This window comes from Symphalangus syndactylus, chromosome 7, assembly GCF_028878055.3.
Source record: "Symphalangus syndactylus isolate Jambi chromosome 7, NHGRI_mSymSyn1-v2.1_pri, whole genome shotgun sequence".
NCBI lineage: Eukaryota > Metazoa > Chordata > Mammalia > Primates > Hylobatidae > Symphalangus > Symphalangus syndactylus.
In genome coordinates, this window is record NC_072429.2 from 139683000 (window position 1) to 139707546 (window position 24547).

Here is a 24547-nt window from a genome sequence, read left to right on the forward strand (position 1 = left end):
TGTAATCCCAGCTACTCAGGAGGCTGAGGCAGCAGACTCACTTGAGCCTGGGAGGCAGACATTGCAGTGAGCCGGGATTGCACCACTGCACTCCATCCAGCCTGGGCGATAGACTGAGACTGTCTCAAAAAAAAAAAAAAAAAAAAACCGTTTCCAGGACAGCCGTGAGGACTTTCACATGAAAGAAATGCCAGCTGCTGCCTTTTTGACATACTTTGTTTATGGTCCTGTACTACTCTCAGGAGAGTCTGATGCTAAATGTGGCCTATGGCAGTAACATGAGTTTGATTGCCTAATTGAGCCAAGATGACCAAGAGGACACTGCATATAGACATACGTATCTGTGTGTGGACATGTATGTTAAGGTGTATGCATTTATAATTTCTAGTATCAGGGCTAAGAAGGTTAGTTGTACAGTATACTAGGATTAGCAGGACACAGGACAGACTTCACAGAACTATAGGATCTCAAAACTGGAAGTGATTTTAAAGGTGACCTGGTCCAGTGGGTCCAAAAACACCTGATTTCACAGACTATAAAAATGGGGAAAAATAATTCTGATGCCAAGCAAGGAAATTAGAATAACAGAAGTAATTTAAAAAATATGATCAACATGTAATATTGCCAACATGTTACAGAATAGCTGGTATCGCCCATTGTGAGGAAAAACTGTGAAAGACTTTGAAATGGACAAAACACTATAGTGGGTGTTCTGTCTAGCTCACTTATGTGTTTTACAAGCTTTCCCTCATATTCCAAGAACAGGACCTGGTAGTTTTTTTCAACAAACACCACCAACAAAAACCCGTGTAATGTAAACACCCAGCACATAATCCAAAACATATAATTAAATCTCACCTTGTCACATTCAGTTCATTGCTTATACCATGATATTTTTGGATAAACACTCAGGCACCCAGCATATTCACAACTGTACTTTCAATTTACTATAAGTAACTATTTATTATAACTTTTGGTTTTATGTTATTCTCACATATAATTATCAAGCCTTTCATATTTCCTCAGAAGTAATTATTAGAAATACAAAACAGCACAAGGCTAAGAGAGTCTTGTGGCCACTAGGAAACTCTACCCAAACTGAACTAAAAATCAACACATAAAATAGTTTCCCTTGTTATTTACCCATCTGGGGCAGAAAGCTAAGGCCCAGGGGCTGCCATCTGCTTTTGTAAATAAAGTTTTACTGGAACATATTCTTGCTCATTCTTTTCTGTCCTGTCTGTGGATGTACAATGACAGAGCTGAATACTTGGGACAGAGGCTGCATAGTCTGCAGAACCTAAAATATGTACTGTATGGCCCTTTAAAGAAAAAGTTTAACAATTCCTGATTGAGGCCATATTTTTTCTCTTATATACAGCCTGGTAAAGCCCTACAGAAGTTTAGATACACTACATCTATCACATTTCCCTGAAATAACTGCTGAGTAACCCTCTCAAAGAAGAAAACAACATTAGTCCGACTTGACTACTCCTATAAAACCATATAACTGATTTTTGTAATGACAATTCCAAAGTCCTACAAAATCACAACACAGTTAACTGTTCAGAATTTTAGGAAAAGACAACCAATTTTTAAAATTTGCATTTTTGAAAATATAAAATGCACAAGAATACCAGCAAAGGTAAGGCAGACATGGTGTTGGGTGATGATGACTGATGTGGTCTGTTTTCTTGGCCTAGGTGTTACGTAGAAATGAACTAGTCAAGACAGAAGTCATTGGCCAGGCCTTCTCTTGTACTTAAGTCAAAGATTCAGGAATAGGATTAAGGATGTACTGAGACTTAATTAATGTAGTCACCACATGGCTTACTCTATGAATTACTAATTTATTGGACTGCTGGGTGGTAAATATTTACTACAATGGAAAGCAGAAGGCATTCATCTGATGCACACATAATGAAGGACACCAGAATGACAAACATCTACCAAGTGTTCTCTAGGTGCCAAGCACTGTGCAGGACACTGAGTATGGAGTGGTGAGCAAAACAAACATGGTCCTTATCCCCAGGGAGCTTAAGGCCTAGAGGAAGAGAGGAAGAGACAGGCGATAATCATTTGTAAACAATGTAGCTTTAATTAGGAATCATTAGGAAGAAAAAGAACTAGTCTTGTGTGACAAAAAATACTAGGGGGAGACTTTAAATATGGTGGTCAGAAAAAGGTTCTCTATTGGAGGTAATGTTTAAGCTGGGGCCTGAAGCATGAGAAGAGGCAAACCATAGGAAAGGAGGAAGAGGAACATCACCGCTTGAGGGCAGGTAAGGAAGAGCTTGATGTGGACAAAATCCTTGCTCTTTAAGAGCTTACATTTGGGAAAGAAGACCTATTCATGCAGAGCTCACTCAAGGTAGCTTCTTCAGAGGAGGCACAAACCAAGAGTCAGAGAAATGGAGGTGGAGAAGATTATTTCTAAGGGCTGGGCACAGTGGCTCATGCCTGTAATCCCAGCTCCCTGGGAGGCTGATGCAGGCAGAGCCTAGAACTTTAGAACAGCCTGGGAAACAGCAAAAACCTGTCTCTCCAAAAAAAAAAAAAAAAAAATTAGCTAGATGTGGTGGCGCGCATCTGTAGTACCAGGTATTTGCAGCCCTGAGATGGGAGGATCCTGTGAGTCCAGGAGGTGACACAGCGAGACCCGAGAGAGACCCTGCCTCAAAAAAAAGATAAGTGTTTCTAGCTAAAGTCACCTGGGAAGCCGTCAGAAGAGTCCTTTCCTTAAGTCTCCTCTTGCGTGAAGTTTTCTTTCGTTTTGTTTTTTGGAGACAGGATCTCATTCAGTCACTTAGGCTGGAGTGCAATGGCGCGATCTTAGCTCACTGCTACATGGGCCTCCCAGGCTCAAGTGATCCTCCCATCTCAGCTTCCTAAGTAGCTGGGACTACAGGCATGCGCCACCATGCCCAGCTAATTTTTTTAATTTTTAAATTTTTTCAGAGACAGGGTTTCACCATGTTGCCCAGGCTGGTCTCAAACTCCTGGGCTCAAGCAATCCTCTCACCTCGGCCTTTCAAAGTACTGGGATTACAGGCGTGAGCCACCACACCTGGCCTCTTTTTGGGTGATTTGTTCTTTTTCTTTCTTTTTTTTTTTTTTTTTGAGGCAGAGATTGCTCTATTGCCCAGGCTGGAGTGCAGTGTCACTATCTTGGCTTACTGAAACCTCCCTCTCTGGGGTTCAAGCTATTCTCCTACCTCAGTCTCCTGAGTAGCTGGGACTACAGGTGCATGCCACCATGCACGGCTAATTTTTTGTATTTTTAGTAAAAGACTGTTTCACCATGTTGGCCAGGCTGGTCTCAAACTCCTGACCTCAGGCGATCTGCCTGCCTCGGCCTCCCAAAGTGCTAGGATTACAGGCATGAGCCACTGCGCCCGGCCAGGATGATTTGTTCTGATTTTGTAGCAGGACAAGGGGAATGGTCATAGAGCCCTATTCCTTCACTAGTCTACGAGCTCCATCAGGGCTGGGACTGTGTGTGTCATGCTCACCTCTGCATTCCCAGGGTCTGGGCAGCATCAAGATTAGGATCACTTACATATCTGCACCAATTCCAGTGCAAAGATGTGTAATGGCCTAAGTACCCAAGTATAAAGGAAATGCACATCAATCTACCTTTACACATAAAACATGATGGTTTACCTAGAAAAATCTGTAGATAGGTGCTTGTACAAATTTAGACATTAATTTGCAAGGCAAAATAATAAACATAGTTGTCTCCTAAAAGTCAAAACATTATTTTTCTTATTTCTTCAGAGACAGTTTGGATTTCACAGATAGAAAGTCAAATGGAGTTCCACAGAAATTTCTAGACACTTACAGGCTTCTTGAAGAAATTTCTCTCTCACGCTGTCCGAAGTACAGTTTTTACATGTTTTAATTGCAACCGCCAAAGCTGGATTCTCCTGTGTTAGGGAAATTATAGAATCACACACACATGCAAAAAGCTTTGCTATATTAATCGATTCATGAAAAGCTGTCTGTTTTGCAACTATGTGGGTTATGGACCAGACAGAATCAGAAAGGCAAAATATCAAGAATGAGAGGAATACTTAAAAATATTCAGTATAAAATCCCCTGAGAAAAATGGTCATGCACGTGAAACATTACAGCAAATCATTTATTCATTCATCTACAAACATGCGTTGAAGATACACAATGTGGCTGGTACTATTCTAAGTGCTTGGGATACACTGGTGAACAGCAGAGGCAGCAGTCCCTGTACCTGTCAAGCTTACACTCCAGTGAGGAACGCAGACAATAAATAAAGAATTAATTACATAGTATGTTAGAAGGTAACCGTGTTACAAGAAAAGGGAGAGAGCAGATCAGGATATGGAGACAGGGATGGAGGCTGCTGTATGAGGGGGACCTCACTGAGCAGATGAGACACGAGCAAAAAAACTAAAGGAGGGAGGAGAGGGAGCTGGCTAAGGAACAGCAGGGAACAGTGCATAGTGTGCTCAAGGAACATAAGAAAGCCAGTGAGACTGGCAGAGGGTGGAAGGTAGGAGGGTGAAGATAACAGAGTCAGAGAGGAATGGAGGGGCCAGACCGCACAGGGCCTTCAAGGCCAATAGAAAGATGTGGCTTTTACTCAAGTGAAATGGAGAGCCAAGGTAGGGTTTGGACATTGGAGTACCATGGCCTGACCCAAAATTTTGAAGGAGGATTCTGCTGTGGTACTGAGAAATGGCTGCAGAGAAGCAAGGTTAGAGACACAGGGAGTTCTGCAGGTGGCTACCACAGTACCCCAGGTGACAGGTGATGGTGGCTTGGACAAACATGGTAGCAGTGGAGGTGGAGAGAAGGGCTGAGATTCTGGCTATACTCTGAAGCTAGGGCAAAGGTGGCTCATGATGCAGCTGTGAGAGTCAAGTTCAGGTTTTTGACCAGAAAAACTGACAAGATGGAAGGGGAAGATCAGAAGCTCAGCTTGGGATGTAATAAGCTTGACATGTCAGTAAGATAGCCAAGTCACACAGGTGAAGTGACCAGCAGGATACTGCGACTGGCGTTCAAGAGACAAATCTGAACTGGACATAGAAATCCAGAAGTCGCCTAGCCCATGTGACTGGACGAAATCACCAAGAGAGATGAGGGAGGTCCAAGGACTGTGCTTTGAAGCTCCAACAGGAAGAGCTCAGGGAGAAGAGTGGGAAATGTCAAAGGAGACTGAGAAGGGGTGACTAGGGAGGCAGGAGACAAACCAAGAAAATGTGTTGCTCTGAAAGCCAAAAAGTCATTATGTACACTTAGGATTGTCTTTCACATTATACCATTTTATATAATTATACATAACACAGAGATAATACTGTCATTTACACACCTACTGTCTATTCGCCATCACTAAAACGTAAGTTTCAAGACAGCAGGTAACTTGCCTGTTTTGTTTGTCAAAAAATCCCCATTAGTATAGCACTGATGCATACTACATGCTCAGTAAAGATCTGTAGAATTAATTAATGCTATTAGTATCTTTCTTTTAAATGCAGATGCTCATTAACAAGTTAGATGTGTCATATTTTAAAAATACCTTATATTGTGTTTTGCTTAACAAGTTAGCTGTCACATATTTTCAAAATACCTTAAATACCTTTATTTATTTTAGACTTCACACTAATTGCATACTATATGTTTCCAGGAAATAAAATGTTTTCAAACAAGAGAAATTTGAATGGTAAGAGAACTGTACCAGGGACTGCAGTCCCTTTCTTCACCTCCAGAGAAGGCATGCCCATGTGCCAGATGCCTCAAGGAAGGGGTTCAGGTGGTAATGGTGACATGGCCCTTGGAGGACACAGTAGTTGGCTCACACAGAATGTGAACAAGAGCACGGAATACCTATCTACTAAGTGTTTGAGTTTACAACCTTAGAATCATTAACCATATCTGTGCTAAAATATAACCACTTTGCTTTGAATGAGTTAGTCTTGTCTTCCTTAATTAGACGGTATACTTCTTTAGGACCATGACCATTAATTCTTTTTCTAGCTAAATATGGGGCTGGCCGCAAGTAACAGGTATACGAGAAAACTGTATGGTTGGTATACTGTATAACTGACAGAAAATGCCCATTTTATAGACAATCAGAGCAACAAAATCTTCCATAAGACCATAAGACCATCATTAATCCTGTCAACTAATCAAATACTCAGTAAATATGGTGCTTTATTAAGACAGTCTAAGGAAATGCAAACAAAATACTGCTCTTTAAAGACCTAGGGTTTCAAATGAATGCTAAACATAAGATTCCATAGCTGGCAAATATACAAAATGCCACACATGAGCAGATTATGAGGCTCAGCCTTCAGTCTGGCGAATAGGACATGCGGCTAGCGGCCCCTAAAGTGGACAGCAGAGGTCTGGGGAATGCTGAACTGTTAGAAGAGCCAGTTACAGAGATCAGACTGCTGGAGAATGGGTCAGTTCAAAGTAAATAAGACCAGAACATGTGCAAAGGGTTTTTTCTAAAAACTAAAAAGTTACTGATCGGTAATTACTCGAAATAGATTTTAAAAATCTTCTGTAAAATACAGGCAATATTTAGGGAAGAGAGAAGTTTTTCATTGTTCAATGAAAATATCACCCTGTGGCCACTATGCCTAGACTCTAAGAGATGCATGATTAGGCTCTGAATTAATAACAGCTAGTAGACGTTTAAAATATCTTAACAAATAAATCTAGAAAAAAGCTATTCTAGGATAAATTAAGACAAAATTAGATTTAATAATGGATTTTAAGGCTAGGAATAACAATGAGAGAATGTCCAAGTGATCAGCAGGTGCTTGAAGAAAAGAAAAAACAAGCCTGATAATCTTGCCTAATAAAGAAAAAAATGTGTGCCAATCAGATAAACTTCATGTTTACTCTCAGAATGAAGGTCAAAATTCTTACCTCAAGGTTCACACGGCCCCATACATGCCCCCTGGTGGCTCTCCTAGCCTCCAAAAGGTTTCCTTTTGCCTTCCTCGTTTCCTATCCCTCTACTCTGCGGCCACACCGGCCTCCTGATGGTGTACTCTCCTGCCCTGCTTCATGGCCTTTGCATTGGCTGTTCCTTCTGCCTAGGACAGGCTTCCCCATGAGAATGCTCATGCTCCACTCCCTGTCTTACTTCAAAGCTCTGCTAACACGTCTTGTCAGAAGTTCCTTCTGACCATCTCATGTGGAACAGCATCTTGACCTCCCCTTTTCCATGCATTGTTTTTCTCAGACCCTCTTGGGATTTAGTGTATGTCTTTTTTGCCTGTCAACTTGTGCCTCGGGTAGAATTAAGTTATATCCATCCACCACCTAGAAACTGTAGCTGTCACAGAGCAGACAATGATTACAAAATTGCGGAAAGAATTAACTGAATCTTAAAGTATCCAGTGGTAGGTCCTTGCCCATGAAATTTATGCCAAGTTACATTTTGACCAGTTATCAAGAATGCTTGATAAAATATTATTTGATTTTACAGAATACTAAAGAACATGTTCTAGGAAAAGGATTTATAATAGAAACTTAAGAGAAATGAACAGATTGCTTTGCACTATAAAATTAGACTCCCACATTAAAAACAAAACAAACGTATACAATATACACAAGAAAGAAATTTAACAGGCCAGGCATGGTGGCTCACATCTGTCATCCCAGCACATTGGGAGGCCAAGGCAGGTGGGTCACTTGAGGTCAGGAGTTTGAGACGGGCCTAGAAACATGGCGAAACCCTGTCTCTACTAAAAATACAAAAACTAGCTGGGTGTGATGGTGTGTGCCTATAATCCCAGCTACTCAGGAGGCTGAGGCAGGAGAAATGCTTGAACCCGGGAGGCGGAGGTCACAGTGATCGGAGATCACACCACTGCACTCCAGTCTGAGCAACAGAGCAAGGCTCCGTCTCAAAAAAAAAAAAAAAAAAAAAAAAAAAAAAAATTAAAAAAATAAAAAATAAAATAAATAGATAAATAAGATATTTAGCAAAATGTGAATCCTTGGGGACTGGAATTCATTCAACAAACATTTAGTAAACATTAGATTATGGGCTGGGCGCAGTGGCTCACGCCTGTAATCGCAGCATTTCGTGAGGCCAAGGCGGGCAGATCACCTGAGGTCAGGAGTTCAAGACCAGCCTGAACAACGTGGAGAAACCCCATCTCTACTAAAAATACAAAATTAGCTGGGTTGGTGGCACATGCCTGTAATCCCAGCTACTTGGGAGGCTGAGGCAGGAGAATCGCTTGAACCCGGGAGGCAGAGGTTGTGGTGAGCCGAGACTGCACCATTGCACTCCAGCCTGGGCAACAAGAGCGAAACTCCATCTCAAAAAAAAAAAAAAAAAAAAAAGGCTGGGCACAGTGGCTCATGCCTGTAATCTCAGCATTTTGGGAGTCCGAGGCAGGCGGATCACGAGGTCAGGAGATTGAGACCATCCTGGCTAACCCGTTGAAACCCTGCCTCTACTAAAAATACAAAAAATTAGCCGGGCGTGGTGGTGGGCACCTGTAGTCCCAGCTACTCGGGAGGCTGAGGCAGGAGAATGGCATGAACCTGGGAGGCGGAGCTAGCAGTGAGCCGAGATCGCGCCACTGCACTCCAGCCTGGGCGACAGAGTGAGACTGTCTCAAAAAAAAAAAAAAAATTAAATTTAGATTATGACTATTTTAAAAGATTATCTTGTATTTTCACAACTAAAATGGATTACGTATTTTAAAAGTGAATGAAATAAAGTCCACTAACCCCGCTATTAGCTGTGTTTAAGTCATGGTACTCTGGGAACTTTAGAATGCTTTACCTATCAGGAATTTTGGAGATTACAGGAAGCTCAGAGATAATTTAGTTAAATTCCAGCAATGCAGTCACCTAATCTCCCCCCATCTCAAACTGAGGCAGAGCCAGATCTAAATTTGTTTGTTTGTTTTTCACTAAATTTGCATCCATTGCTCCTTCTACTCCACTTTGCCTCAAAGGGCAGAGTTAAGAGACTGTGGAATATAGATAATACACCCATAGTTAAAAAAATTGAAAAAGGAGTAAAAACAGCAAAAAATATATAACAAATTATACAATTTGATATAAGCACAAGAGTAAAGACTTTCAAAACTGAACTAATTTGGTTAGTTTATTGGTGGCAATTATCTGTTATCTTTGATTAAAAAAACCTTTTATAACGTGGGTTATAAAAGTAATGCTCAGAGCATCACTAGTACACGTGTAAAGGACATTTAAAAACGGGTAAATATGGAGTTACTGAGGAAAAAAAGGGTCATTTGCAGTTTCCAAGCAGGGGTATAAAATAAGAGTCAATTTTCTCTGTTATTGTAACTTTATTAGAGCCATCTCTGTTCACCTGCTACTACTCTAGTTCAAAGACAGTTTCTTGAGCAAGCATGTCATGTGCCACAAAGTAACATTTTGGTCAATGATGGACCACATATACTATAGTGATCTCATAAGATTATAAAGAAGCTGAAAAATTCCTACTGCCTAGTGACATCATAGAAATCAAATTTCTTATGTGATCATGGTGATGCTGGTGTAAACAAACTTACTGTACTGCCAGTCATATAAAAGTATAGTACATACAATTATGTATAGTGATTAATACATCACAATGATAATAAACGACGATGTTACAGGTTTGTGTATTTACTATACTTTCTTTTTCTTTTTTTTCTAATATACTACACTTTTAATTGTTATCTTAGAGTGTACTCCTACTTATTTATTTTTTAGAGGCAGAGTCTCACTCTGTTGTCCAGGCTGGAGTGCAGTGGTGTGAACAAGACTTATTGCAGCCTTGACCTCCTGGGCTCAAGTGATCTTCCCTCAGCCTCACAAGTAGCTGAGATTACAGGTGTGCGCCACCAGGCCAGGTTAATTTTTAAATTTGTTTGAGACAGGGTCTTACTAAGTTGCCCAGGCTGGTACTGAACTCCTGGGTTCGAGTGGTCTTCCTGCCTCGGTCTCCAAAGTGCTGAGATTACAGTCATGAGCCACCGCACCAGCCCCTTCTACTTATAAAACAGAACAAAAACTAGTTAACTGTGAAACAGCCTCAAGCAGGTCCTCTCGCAGGTATCCAGAAGGAGGCATTGTTGCCCTAGGAGATGACATCTCCATGCACATTACTGCCTCTGAGGACCTTCCAGTGGGACAAGGTGTGGAGGTCAAAGACAGTGATGTGGATGATCTCGACCCTGTGTAGGCCTAGCCTAATGTATGTGTTTGTGTCCTAGTTAAGAAAAAAGTTTAAAAAGTTAAAAAAATTTAAATAGAAAAAAGCTTAAAAGGTTCATGATGTAAAAAGGTTACAATAAGCTAAGGTTAATCTAGTATTAAAAAGTTTTTAAGATAAATTTAATGTAGCTAAAGTGTACAGTGTTTACAGCCTATAGTAGTGTACAGTAACAATCTAGGCCTTCACTTTTACTCACCCAGAGTAACTCCTAGTCCTGCAAGCTCCATTCATGGTAAGTGCTCTATATGAGTGTACCATTATTTTATACTTTATACTGTATTTTTACAGTACTTTTTCTATATTTAGATATACAAATACCATGTGCTATAACTGCCCACAGTATTCAGTACAGTAACATGCCATACAGGTTTGTAGCCTGGGAGCAACAGGCTATATTATATAGCCTAGATATGTAGTAGGCTAGAGCATCTAAGTTTGCATAAGTATACCGTGTAATGTTTGCACGATCATGAAATAGCCTAACGATGCATTTGTCAGAAAGTATCCCCATCGTTACACATGGCACATGATTGTACTATTAGTCTAAAATGTCATTTAAAAAATCACCAATCTAATTTAAAAAGACATGCAATAACAAATGTTGGTGAAGATGTGGAGATCTGCACTCTTATATACTGCTTCTAGTAATATAAAATGGTACAGCTGTGTTGGAAATCATTTTGGCAGTTCATCAAAAAGTTAAACATTCCAGCCTGGGCAACATCATGGGACCCTGTCTCTAAAAAAAAAATAAAATAATTAGCTGGGAATGATGGCACACACTTGTAGTCCCAGCTACTTGGTAGGCTGAGGTGGGAGGACCACTTGAGCCTGGGAGGTTGAGGCTGCAGAGAGCCATGACTGTACCACTGTACTCCCTTAGTGACAGAGTAAGACCCTGTCCTAAAAAAAAAAAAAAAAAAAAGAAAGAAAGAAAAAGTTGGCTGGCTCAGTGGCTCATGCCTGCAATTCCAGCACTTTGGGAGGCCAAGACAGGAGGATCACCTGAGTCCAGAAGTTTGAGACTAGCTTGGGAAATGTAGAGAGATGCTGTCTCTACAAAAAAATTGAATTAGCTACGTGTGGTGGCGCTTGCCTGTAGTCCTAGTTACGAGGGAGGATAACTTGAGTCCAGAAAGTCGAGGCCACGGTGAGCCATGATTGTGTCACTGCACTCCAGCCTGACTGACAGAGCAAGACTCTCTCTCTCTCTCACACACACACACACACACACACACACACAAACAATAGTTACCATATGATGAAGCAATTCCACTAGTAGGCATATACAAAAGAGAACTAAAAACATATATCCAGGGCCGGGCACGATGGCTCACACCTGTAATCCCAGCACTTTGGGAGGCCGAGGCAGGCGGATCACAAGGTCAAGAGATCGAGACCATCCTGACCAACATGTTGAAACCCCGTCTCTACTAAAAATACGAAAATTAGCTGGGCGTGGTGGAGCACGCCTGTAGTCCCAGCTGCTCAGGAGGCTGAGGCAGGAGAATCACTTGAACCCGGAAGGCGGAGGTTGCAGTTAGCTGAGAACACACCACTGCACTCCAGCCTGGCGACAGAGGAAGACTCCGTCTCACCAAAAAAAAAAAAAAAAAAAAAAAAAACATATATATATCTCCACAGAAAAACTCATATATGAATGTTTACAGAAACATTTTAATAGTCAAAAAGTGGAAACAACCCAAATATTCATCAACCGATGAATGGATAAACAAAAGGTGGTATATATCTATACAAAAGAGTATTATTTGGCAATAAAAAGGAATGAAGTACTAACACATACTGCAACATGGATGAACCTTAAAAATATTATGCTAAGTGAAAGAAGTCGATAATAAAAAACCCATATATTTTATGTTTCATTTATACAAAATGTCCAGAATATACAAATCTATAGAGACAGAAAGTGGATGAGTGGCTGCCGAAGGCTGGGGAAGGGTGGAATGGGAAGTAACTGCTAATGGGTATAAAGTTTCTTTCTTTTTTTTTTTTTTTTTTTTTTGAGATAGAGTCTCGCTCTTTCACCCACGCCAGACTGCAGACTGCAGTGGCACGATCTCGGCTCACTGCAAGCTCCGCCTCCCGGGTTCACGCCATTCTCCTGCCTCAGCCTCTCCGAGTAGCCGGGACTACAGGCGCCCGCCACCACGCCCAGCTAATTTTTTGTATTTTTAGTATAGACGGGGTTTCACCGTGGTCTCGATCTCCTGACCTCGTGATCCGCCCGCCTCGGCCCCCCAAAGTGCTGGGATTACAAGCGTGAGCCACTGCGCCTGGCCTAAAGTTTCTTTTTGAGGTGAAGAAAATGTTCCAATTGACAGTGGTGATAGCTGCACAACTTTGTGAATACACTGAAAAGCACTGAATTGTACACTTTAAAAGAGTGAACTTCATAGTAAGCAAATGATACCTCATCAAGCTATTATTAAAGCAATCATTTAAAAAATTTATTGATCTCTTTTGGAGGGTAAACTGGGGCAAATTAACATTTCTTTCTCAAAAATGCGGGTAAGTAGGCATACTGGCTGTTTCTGACTCATCTGATTTGCTAATTCCATCCAAAGAACAGTCACCTATAAAAACTATTACTGATGACAAAGGCTGAAAGATTAAAATGAATAAAAGACAGGCCCAACCTTGTAGGAGCTAATGTTGCCATTTTTGGTTTCTGAATATGCCAAGTATAAGCTGACATTTATGAAGAGCTTTATAAAAGGCACCTGTAAATATTAATACCTGGAAGAACTAAGGACTCATGAAGACAAGCAAAAGCAATTTAAACCTAAATAGTCAAAATTAGTCTAGTTGTTTGGTAGTCTTAAAAGACTTACTGGACTCATATAAACGCCTTGATGTACATCTCCAAATTGGCCTTCTCCAATACATCGTCCAAGTTCTATTCTTTCTCTTTGAATCTCATAATCCCTGGCTGTAAAACATAATTCACACATCAATACTTAAGTAAAATACTCCGAATGCAGAACTAACACTTGACGTATTTCTTGATCATCCATAAGTAAAATTTCATCTGTGGCACATCAATCTATGAAAATGCTTTAAACAGTGGAATTCTCTTAAACAATATTTTAACAGGAATTCATGTAATTAGTTATGGTATTAGAAGAACTACGGAAACAATGAGTTCTACTAAAGGTAGATATTTTTCATGTTGTTCCTAGGAGTTTTTAAATTTCTGATTTATTTTATATCTATTTGATAGTTTTCTAAATAATTGCCCTATTAAATTATATGCTTAACTATTAAGAACTATTAGTTTAGGTATTAATATATGAAGGCTATAAAAGCACAGTTATTAAAGCAATTATTTTACAAATAACTACAGTTTGCAAATATGGAAGCAACAAAATTATGTCATAAGTAAACTTTGTGTTTTGAAAGTTTAAGAGTTTTCCACTTCATGATAATCCTATCTCTATATTACTCATGGAGCTAAAAGAGTTTAAAGAGGTAGTTTCTCAAAACTAATTTCAAAATTAGATGACTCAGAATCAAGGTTGGACATATCAACATTATAAATCATAAATACTTTATACTTTTGAGACCATGTGCCTCAAATTAATATACTGTTATTGTAATATACAAAATCGATTATTCAGTAGGTTTTTGAGGCACATGGAAAGAAAATGCCCATTAGGAACGTAATGGATTCAATTATAACCCATTTAGCTACTTGGTATTTTGATTTATTTCAGGTAAGAAACTCATCTCCATAGGTTATCGCATATATATTCCAGTAGTGTAATCACCAATGAAATACACCAAGAGCCAAGTATTTTTACATGTTCTCCCTGGTTTATGAAATTATAAACACAGAACATTCAATCCAAAATTTAGATAGTTATTTTCCTCTTTAAAATCACTTTAGCTAGTAGTTCCATTTATTTAACAGTATGAGTAAACCAATGACAAATAGTTTAAAAATAAGTTAACCAAAAACTGAAACATCCCATATCACTCCATAGGTTGCAATTGCAAGCAAATGCAGTTAATTTAAAGGAATCCTGTTACCTTCATCTATTCCATAGCTTTCTGTATTGCAATTAAGAGAGAAAAAAATTGAAGACCTTGCTTAGAAATAACTAATAGCAATTAGGTTAACAACACAAACTTGAAGAGAATATTTCAATAATACTTAATTTTTAAAATATTTTAACCACAAATATGGATTTTAAAGAACTAAATACAAGTAAAAACTAAATATCTTCAAGTTAACTCAATGTTAGTTAAAGAATGCTTTTAAGTTCCTATCTTATCAAGTTCCTATAACTTATTTTTATCAGTTATGGATGAAAGCCATGTTGGACATTTACTGCTCAACCATAAATAATAAATATACAAATAAAAACTGGATTATCTGCAGGAATGTACAAGTAACTATATGGCTAATCAAAAAAGTAAACAAGTGTTTTGGTGGTTTTTGTTTTCTTTTTTTGTTTTTCTGAGACAGGGTCTCACTCTGTTGCCCAGGCCAAACTGCAATGGTGCAATCAGTGCTCACTGCAGCCTCGACCTCACAGGCTCATGCAATCCTCACACCTCAGGCCCCCTGAGTAGCTGAAACAACAGGTGCGTGCTACCACGCCCACCTAATTTATTTTGTTTTTGGTAGAGACAGGATCTTGTTACGTCACCTAGGTTGGTAACGTACTCTTAGATTCAAACAACTCTCCTGCCTCTGTCTCCCAAAGTGCTGAGATTACAGATGTGAGCCACCATGCCAAAAAGTTAAACCTAAGTTTAAACATTTTTCCAAACTGATACTGGCAATCAAAATGTACACACAAGTTTCAGCTCTGGCCTCTTTCGAATAACTCTCTAGTCAAGAAGCTCCTGAAAGGGGACATGGGTCCACAGGGCACAATGCACACTTGAAAGGCAACATTGGATTGTTTCTCTTCATTCTGGTAATGCTTCCTCAATGTATACAGAAAATCCAAATAAGAATATTTACAAGAATATTTATACAACAGAATAAGGCTTTTTATTGTTACCTATAACATTTATTTTACAAATATATATAGCTCTACTGAAATCAGGACATTCAGATTTTGAATTAACTACTAAGACTTCTGAAGACTCTTTAAAAGGCATGTTTAATTTTTTTTTTATACTCAAGTCAGTACTGTGTGGAACATTAAAAAAATAAGAAAATTAAATTAAGAAATAAATTTTTTTTTGCAAATGAAATTTCAAGAGTTTATCTAATTCAAGATCTGGAGACCATACACTCCAACATGAGACCTGGGGCTTCAAGATTTTCCTTAATCAACAAGCTGCACATCACAGAGAGAAGCAGAATCTTGACATTTCCAGGCTGTATGAAGGTCCTTTAAGAGTTCTGTTTCTCTCCCCACACCTCCCATCCCCGAGGTGTACAGACTGACAATGGTTACAAGCTATTTGTATTGGTTAGTCAATGGCAACAAAGAATAAACAATTTCAAGGGGGAAAAAGCAAATCTTTGAATATATGTGTGTGAATGTATGGGTATACATGTGTGTGTATGTATGTGTATTATACATATATGTATATATATTGTGTGTATATACACATACATTCACATATATACTTAACCAATAATGCTAATTTTCTATAGACAGAAAATACCCTAATCAATAAAGGTTCTATTATGATAGAGTCAGAAAACAAGATTATAAAAATCCTGTAACTAAAAATTATTACAGATATTTGAGTTTTAGGCTTCTGATCTTAGAGTGGGCATATGTAAGTAATATAGAATGGTAAAGGTTGAAAAGAGTATTTCTGTTCAGCACCCAAGGAAGTATTAAAAATGGCTCTAAAAAGACAGTAAGTATCAATAACTTTTAAATGTAAGGAGGCATCTGTCAAGTCTGAGCAAGAACAAAATCAGAAGTTTACTTACTTGAGGGCATGGTGTAAGTATCTTCTTCATCTATAATCTCAGCATAATCATCTGTTTCTGCAGGAAAAGAAACAGATATGTTGAAAGAGGTTAAACAGCTGAGCTCCTGGTATTTCATATAATTAAAATAGGCAAAGTGATCTGCTTAAATCCTCTACTGTGCTGAAATATTCTTAAAACACTATTACTCAAATTTTGCTCACACATGAGTCATTTATGGAAATAAAAGTGACATCATTGTCCAATACGTTATAATACACAGACTTGTTTATCGGAGAGCAAACAGGGCTAACACAGAAAGCCCTTGTAAAAAACAGAAAGACATGAAACAACTATGTATACGCTTCAAATTAATCAATCTACCAACTGCAAAGCTCTTCCTCAACTACACCAAATACATGTTTAAAACTACAGTTGTCTACTGGGCTTTCTTCAAATAAGACTGGTATTTACAAAACACAGTATCTGATCTTATTAACAATTAGACTTGACAGCATAATCTGAACGGAACCCTTAGAAAATAAATGGCAGCCCAATTTTTGAGATTAACTGTGCTAATTCATTCCATTTGCTCAGGGTTGGGAAATGCAACAGGAATTTGTTTCCTAACTTTTCAACTCAGATATTTTAGGCATTAATGTCAAAAAATTAATGTAGATCTAAAAAGAAAAAAAGGAGAATAAGCAGCATATTAAAATGAGGTTTTCTGAGATCATGTCAAGAAGTTCCAATGTATCTACCTACTCTTTTTGGGTAATACACCAACTTAAAAGTCCACCACTGTATTAATGGGAAATTTAAAAATGCCCATGAAGAAAACAGTCACTCATGTGGGTAACAACTATACTGAAAAAATCACTTCAGCCTTGTCTTTTTTCTCTTTCTGGAAAAAGGAAAATCTTCAGCTACTCCATGTATAAGGATTTTAACTGCTGGGCCATTCTTGTGAGTCAGTAAAGCAGGGACAGTACTTTGTGATGCATCATTTCCAAGGAGCTCTATCTTGGTATTTTGACCTAGCATCCTTGTTTAACACCAACAAAACTAAAAGCTACAAATTCTTTCTTCTGTGACGCCTTATTACTGCATTCAGATATTAAAGGTATAGAATTCAAAGAAAATAGAGAATATATATGGTTTACAGTCACTGGGATATCAATCATTCCACATCTTTGGTAATGACTGAGATCAAATCTACAAGTGGAAGAATTCACTTCTTATTATGTAATCATCATTAAAAGTGGTTACAGTAAAAAAAAAAGTTGGGGAAGCAGAATATAACACCAATAAATCAATTCTCTTTAAGACAGTTATTATTTGTAAACTATTCCTAAGTCCTATATGACAGGTAGATAATCTGTATTATTCTTATACATTTACAAGAATACTCATAAGATTAAAAAAGTTTTAACAGACTCCAAATCATACATTCTTTTATTTCTGTATTTCTCCCTCTTAATCTGTTTCAGCGAATACTAACAACAGTAAATTGGCATCTGTAGGCCTATAGCTCTGCTTCTGTGTAAGATGGCTTAACAAAAGACCCTGTAAAAGAAAATTTGGGGATGGAAGGAAGCTGCTAACACACTTGCAACAAAAAAGACTAAGCAGGGGAGGAATCTACTCTAACAGCTAAGGCAACAGAACCCACACAAATGGCCATTTGCAATCATTTCTCTTTTGATTCCACAGTTTAACATGCTCAACCTTGTGATGCTCTCCTCAGAAAATGAATGCAACTAAAGCTGCCTTTCCACACAACAGCCCTAGCACCCTCACTGCTTCCTTTCATATAAAGCACGTGCCTTTAGAAGTAAAGCACATGTGTTGGCCCTGCTGCAGCAGGATTTTGGGAGAGAGAGCCACTCAAACTCTGCACCTTTGCTTCCCTTCCCCAGCTGCCCTGTTACCCAAACTGCTGAACAGTCTCTACAACCCTGCACATAGCTCATGGTGTTACTAAGCAGATGTTTTGCACTTGTCACCACAGCTTCATATGGCTGCAAAGGTTCATTAAAACCCTGTTCAGAAGCCCAAGTCTATCAGGTGACAGGTGTCTACTGCCTTAATGAAGAAGGGCATAAAGCTGCTGCTAACACCAGTGACAGTGACCTCCAACTGAGGGCTTTACCATGCACCAAAGCTTATGTTGGCCTACAGCCAATTCTGGTTTTAGCTACCTATTCAGAGATCTCTCCTCAAACTAATTTGCCCCCATCCCACTGTTTTTAATCATGTTCCCTGACTCATTTTCCTCATTACCTATAACAACCTGATATAATTTTGTTTCCTGTGAACTGTATGCCCACCATTCCAGAATGGAACAGACACCAGAGTGGAACCTTCATGTATCTTGCTCAACACTGTGTCCTCAGCAGCTAAAACAGTGCCTAGCACAGAGAAGGCCCCTCAAGAAACACATGCTAAACCAAAAGAACGAATGCACTGCAGCAATCAGTAAAGGAACGCTATACCCCTAAGAAACTGAGGCAAAGGATTTAATCTGTGTGAGGCAGCGCAGAAGTGAATGGTAGAGCTGCAATACATGGGACAAAATACACAAGCCCATTTGGGGAAAACTGCTTGAGCTTTGGAAAGTCACTTCACCTGGCAATGCTTCAGCTGTGCCCTTGTGGGTAAAATAACATCATCCACCTTGCAGCATTGTTACGAGGATTACAGGAGACACAACAGAAAGTTGAGATGTGCCCTGCACATAACAGATCATCAAGCAACAGTAGCTCCTCTTATTGTTTTGCTTCTTCTGAGAACTCTCTGAAAGGGACCTGGCAGTTGAGGATCTAGGATTCCTGTGTGCTGATACTCTCAGCCAATCTTTTTGGTTTGACAGCAGTCCTTCAAGGACTGTCTCATTTTATAAAATCCTCAGTAGAGATACCAACCTCTAAAATAATTGTGAAGGAGTAAAATAAATAGGCTAATATGTATCAGGCTAGCACACACTGTGGAAAATATGTTGCATACATTTTAATTAATTTATACAATCACAAGAGAAAACCTGTAAATTTCTTTTTTTTTTTTTTGGCTGTATGAATTGTATGTAAAATCTCTGGGGATGTATCAAAGCTGTCTGGGAATTACTTATATTTGGGGTGCAGTGTGTGTACTATGATGCAATGTGAATAGAGAATTCATGGAGTAAAATCAACAATGTTGCAGGTACACGATCTGCAAAAGTTTATAACCTTCTACATACAAGTTTTCAAGTGGCAATATCTGGTGCATATTTCTAAGAATTCCTTTTTTTTTTTTCTTTTTTTTGAAGACAGGTTCTTGCTCTGTCGCCTAGAGTGGAGTACAGTGGTGCAATCTTGACTCACTGCAGTCTTCACCTCCTGGGCTGAAGTGATCCTCTCAATTCAGCCTCCCAAATAGCTGGGACTACAGGCATGCGCTGCCATGCCTGCTAATTTTTTGTACGTTTTGTAGAGATGGGGTTTTGCCATGTTGCCCACGCTGGTCTCGAACTCCTGGGCTCAAGTGTAATCCCAGAATGCTGAAAATACAGGCAGGAGCCACTGCACCCAGCCTTCCCAAGAATTCTTGACATTGATTTGGTTGTATTTTGCTTTTCTTTCCTGGCTTTTAGGATTGTAAGATAGTATCACACTGATATGATAGGTATTTTTACATACTCAAGGGCCGTAAAAAATTGGAGACCAGCCTGAAACTTCCTGGGCCCTCCACATGTTAGTGTAACATAGTTGAAGGAAAACGGAAAAATTACCCCCCAAGGTTTAATTCAAAAGATAAGGAAAATACAAAGAAAAAAGGAAACAGGTTCAAAGGCCTGGGCACAAATGAAGCTAGGTCTGCATTCTATATTTAATAATGACATTGATACTAATCATATTATTGGGAGCTTACCACATACTAGATGCTGTTGTAAATAATTACATATATTGTCATTTAATCCTCAGCAAAATTCTTTGAGGTTGTACTATGATCACCATCCCTATTTCACAGGCAAGAAACTGTAGCATACAAAACAGGTGGGCCATATTTGGGCCTTACTGACCAAGACCAAGTGACTATCCTTAAGGCTCAGCTTATTCACCTGTAAAATGGGTTAAGTACACTTGCCCTGGCTAATTCACAGTATTGAGAAATTCACAGGTGGGAAAATACATAAAAATGTTTGCAGACATTTATCTAAATTTTGATGCTTACAGAGTAATCCTCACAACAACCACTTGAGACCTTTCCCAGATGAAGACCCAAGAGATGAAGCAATTTGCTCGTAATCCCTCAGCTAGTCAGTTGCTGACTAGATGGGGCAGTGGAAAAAGGGCAAGGCTGGAGCCTAAGACCTGACCACTGGCCTCTAGCAGCCTTAGAGTCTCTCTTAATCCTCTGATTATCACTTTCCTCACCTGCAAAACAGTGAGGACAATACCCAGTGATATTCTGAATGACTGCTGTGAGAATTAGGAATCAAGTCAGTAAAGTGTCACGTGCAGAAAGCTCTCAATGAATTGCAGCTGCTAATTGATTATTATCACAGAATCAATCTAAAAATGAAGCTCAAATCTGACTTCAAATCCTGTGAAGAACACGCACTTTTAAGACCTTTTACTGAAATTGCTTAGCTTGTTATACTCAAGTTATCAATATCTCTATCCCATTACAAAAATGAACATAAGTGAAATCTTCAGTAAAAGCATTCTTTCATTTAATCAGGAGAAAAAAATACAATTCCTTCTTAATTTTAGTTTATAAAATCTTACTCCTTTAGTATAAAGGAGGATAAAGTTTCATGCAAGCAGTATATGAAGTAGATGGGAAATGTAAGGCATAGAATGTGATTTTAAATTTTTAAATTTCTACCTTAAGTGCTATCGACTATTTGAAAAACCAATTATCATTATTGCTGATATTTCCCTAATTCCGTTAGTTTCTGTGAGTCTTTAAAATCATTTTTCATTCTTTCCTTTCTACTATCTCATTCCCAAACTAAGAATTATCACACAGATACTATACTTGGGAAACAGAGTGTATGGACTTCTACCATTTACAGCTTTCAAGTGTTACTAATTTTGCTTTTGACATTTTTTAAGAGCTCTCAAAGTTTTAATAATGAAATCTAGAAAATTTACTAGGAATACATACAACTCAAATTTACCACTAAAATGTGATTAAGAAATTGATAGTTATCCTTTCCATGCCAAAGCCCTAAGCAATTTTTAAAATATTTTGCATACCATTTTGTACTTGGTTCTGTTGGATCAAAAGCACATTTTGCCTTTCATTAAATACTAAACTATATTTATTTTCATAAATAATTATCTCATAGCAGTAACACAAATGTGAAAATAAATATTACCGTCCCCACTAATTTCATCTGCAGATCCAGGTGGCATGCAAAGAAAGGGAAGTAGGGAACAGAGGGAGGGAGACATAGGAAGGAGAAGAGGGAAGAGAGGGGAAAACACTATTAAAATGACAAGTAAACCAAAGTGTAAGAAAAATAAAAAAAAATTACCCCCCAGGGTTTAATTCAAAAGATAAAGAAAGACTGTAGTGGTAGTATGTTTACTTGAATTTGAGGGCATAATGCCAAGTTTAAAGCTGTCAATGTATTACATGAAGTTACACAGCTAAAGTATTACAGAGTGTAAACTGGATTCTGCCACACTAAGCAAAGTTAATTTGACTGCCTCTTACAATTAAATTTTAAAAATGGTTTCTACCTTCCTCAAAGGGAACTTGTGTCCCCTCAGATAAAAATGCAAACAAACTAGTCATTAATCTGTACGTTTAGTGATAAGAAGAGAATAAGCCCTCGGCAAGCCCATTCCAATAAGCCAGTGGGATTTAAATATTACAAGGCAGACACAGGCCAGGTCCACTACTATAAACTGTGGGGAGTGCAGTACTTGAAGCTCTGCTGACAATGAAGGTTCCCATTTAAGTTTGCACAGAAGAAATTTTGTTTTGAATAGTTGGGAGAAATTACTGTGTCAATTATTATAAATAATCTTTGCTTTCCTAGAAAATGCTCCAAATGGCATAACTGCCTCTACTATGCAGCAGCCCGAAATATCTGTCCCCAAAGCATGAAAAGCAGACAACTAGGGAGTCACTTTGGCCATTCTCCTTCATTCAGTTGCATGCTATATTAGGAAATCCATGATGCAAAAAGTGTGATCCTGCTGACCTCTGTGGGAAAACACTCCAACAACACAAATGAAACTGAGAAGCGACTTCTTGCCCTGTCATGCATTTAAAAACCAGCAAACAGGCAAACAAAAAATCTTCTATTCAAGAGAGTAACCCAAAAACAGTCAGACATAAAACCTTGCCCCCACCCCAATCCCCTTATTGCTTCTGAACAATGAACAGCACATATACTAATATTCAATAAAGCTATGATCTGTTCAGGATAATCTATAAGCATCAAGTTTGAGTTAGTTTCTCTGGAGTGCTCTGGTTAATAGGAGAGCCTGTGCAAATATGAGTGCAGTACCCGTAGAAGGAGGATCATGGGAACAGAAGACCAAAGGGAGAAAGCGCCTAGCTTTCTTAACTTTATGTTGGCAGTGACTGACTCCTTTATAAAGAGGCAAGAGGGGAAAGAGAAAAATAGAAACAAATTATTTCAATAAAAAAGACAACTTTTGTTACATTTAAAGGCTTATCTATAAAAACAGATACAAAATTGCAATGCTTTTATTTTGACTATTGGCATGCCTTAATTCTTACTATGATTGACTTGAGTTTTAAAAAACATACTAATATTTTAAAATTTAATTTCCTGTAGATTAGCACTTGATACAGAAACAAGACATAAGACTCTTCCAGCTCTGTAGAACCAGCCAATTGAACATTCAGATATTTTTCCAAATGACAACATTTAAAAGAAAAAACAAAGACCAATAAATAATTCAAGACTCTTGTGAACATTTAACATTCAACCATAGCAGAAAAATAGCAGATCTTCATTTGTGAAAGAGTTTTACGAACAACTTTCCCCAAATCATTAGCCAAGACACTCACGGCTCTTGAGTTATATACTTTACATAAATTACCTTAACATAAAAACTGGTGATGAGGATCTTTGAAAACACAGGTTGCAAAACCTCTACTAGCATTATTGATTCATTTGCTCACTCATTCATGTACTCAAAGCTCATTTTAGAGTCAAAAAGCTGGACCAATAAGACACATCTCAGCTCTCCAGAAGCATATAGCAAAATGAGAAAATAAGCAGCAATTGCAGTATGGTAATGGCAATAGTGGACAAGTGTGAAAGTGAAGTCAAAGCCAGGGATGCCGGGATGTAGCCCTTTAAGATGCAGCAGTCATTAACATATGACAGACACAGGTAACATCATTTAGCTGCATATTCACAGGGTATCATAAAGAAAGATCAGAAGTATGGACCCACGAACAAGGGTCAGGACTGTTTGCCCATCAAGATGGTAACAATCTTATTGACATTGTCAATATATTAGCAACAGAAATGAGAACAGAAATGTACACTTCAGTATTATTTTTCAAACGGTATGCTTTGATCCTATTAACATTTTTTTTTTTTCCTGAGACAAAGTCTCGCTCTTGTCCCCCAAGCTGGAGTGCAATGGCGTGATCTTGGCTCACTGCAACCTCTGCCTCCGGGTTCAAGCGATTCTCCTGCTTTAGCCCTCCCCCCCGCCCCCGAGTAGCTGGGATTACAGGCACCTGCTACCAAGCCCAGCTAATTTTTGTATTTTTTTTTAGTAGAGTCAGGGTTTCACCATGTTGGCCAGGTTGGTCTCAAACTCCTGACCTCAGGTGATCCGCCCACATTGGCCTCCCAAAGTGTTGTGATTACAGGCATGAGCCACCGCACCCGGCTGATCCAAATAACATTTACTGACGATTTCATCTTATTGCTTGACTTGAAAAGCTACCTTTACACACACTAAATTTCTGGACTTTGCATATGATGGCCCTAGAGGAAAGCATAAACTGGTCTCTCGGTTAAGAGGATGGGCCTGCCAGCCTGTGTAACATAGCAAGACCCTGTCGCTACAAAAAAATTCAAAAATTAGCCAGGTGTGGTGTCACGCACCTGCGGCCCCAGCTATTGAGGAGGCTGAGTTGGGAGGACTGCTGGAGCCAGGAGGTAGAGCCTGGACCACAGAAGCAGAGCCTCTGAACTCCTGTCTGGTGACAGAGGGAGACCTTGTCTCGCCAAGATGGGCCTGACAACTGGACGGACTGTGTGATGCGGGATGGATTTTGCACTGGGGGCTGGGGAAGGGAAAGATCAGGAAGCAATAGTGATACGGAACATTATTGGCATGAAGTAATTTGGACTGTGGATAAGAGCATTTCTTCAGTATTAAATTTCCTGATTTTGATAATTATACTCT

At 38.9% G+C, this 24547-nt stretch overlaps 1 protein-coding gene across 14 annotated transcripts in view; it reads right to left on the reverse strand.

Annotated features, from left to right (window-relative positions):
- PTK2 (protein tyrosine kinase 2) overlaps positions 1 to 24547 on the reverse strand; it is a 345258-nt gene that overhangs the window by 89392 nt on the left and 231319 nt on the right. For 5 of the 14 annotated variants that reach the window (XM_063643575.1, XM_055287368.1, XM_055287366.1 and 2 more), the window contains 3 exons: positions 16170 to 16226; positions 13096 to 13193; positions 3842 to 3926 (listed from right to left, as the gene is read on the reverse strand). In XM_063643575.1, the coding sequence (XP_063499645.1) occupies positions 3842 to 3926; positions 13096 to 13193; positions 16170 to 16226 (240 nt within the window). Of the gene's footprint in view, positions 1 to 3841; positions 3927 to 13095; positions 13194 to 14293; positions 14315 to 16169; positions 16227 to 21513; positions 21532 to 22656; positions 22741 to 24547 lie in introns of all 14 variants that reach the window. The other 9 variants (XM_055287361.1, XM_055287389.1, XM_055287362.1 and 6 more) reach the window with 5 other exon arrangements.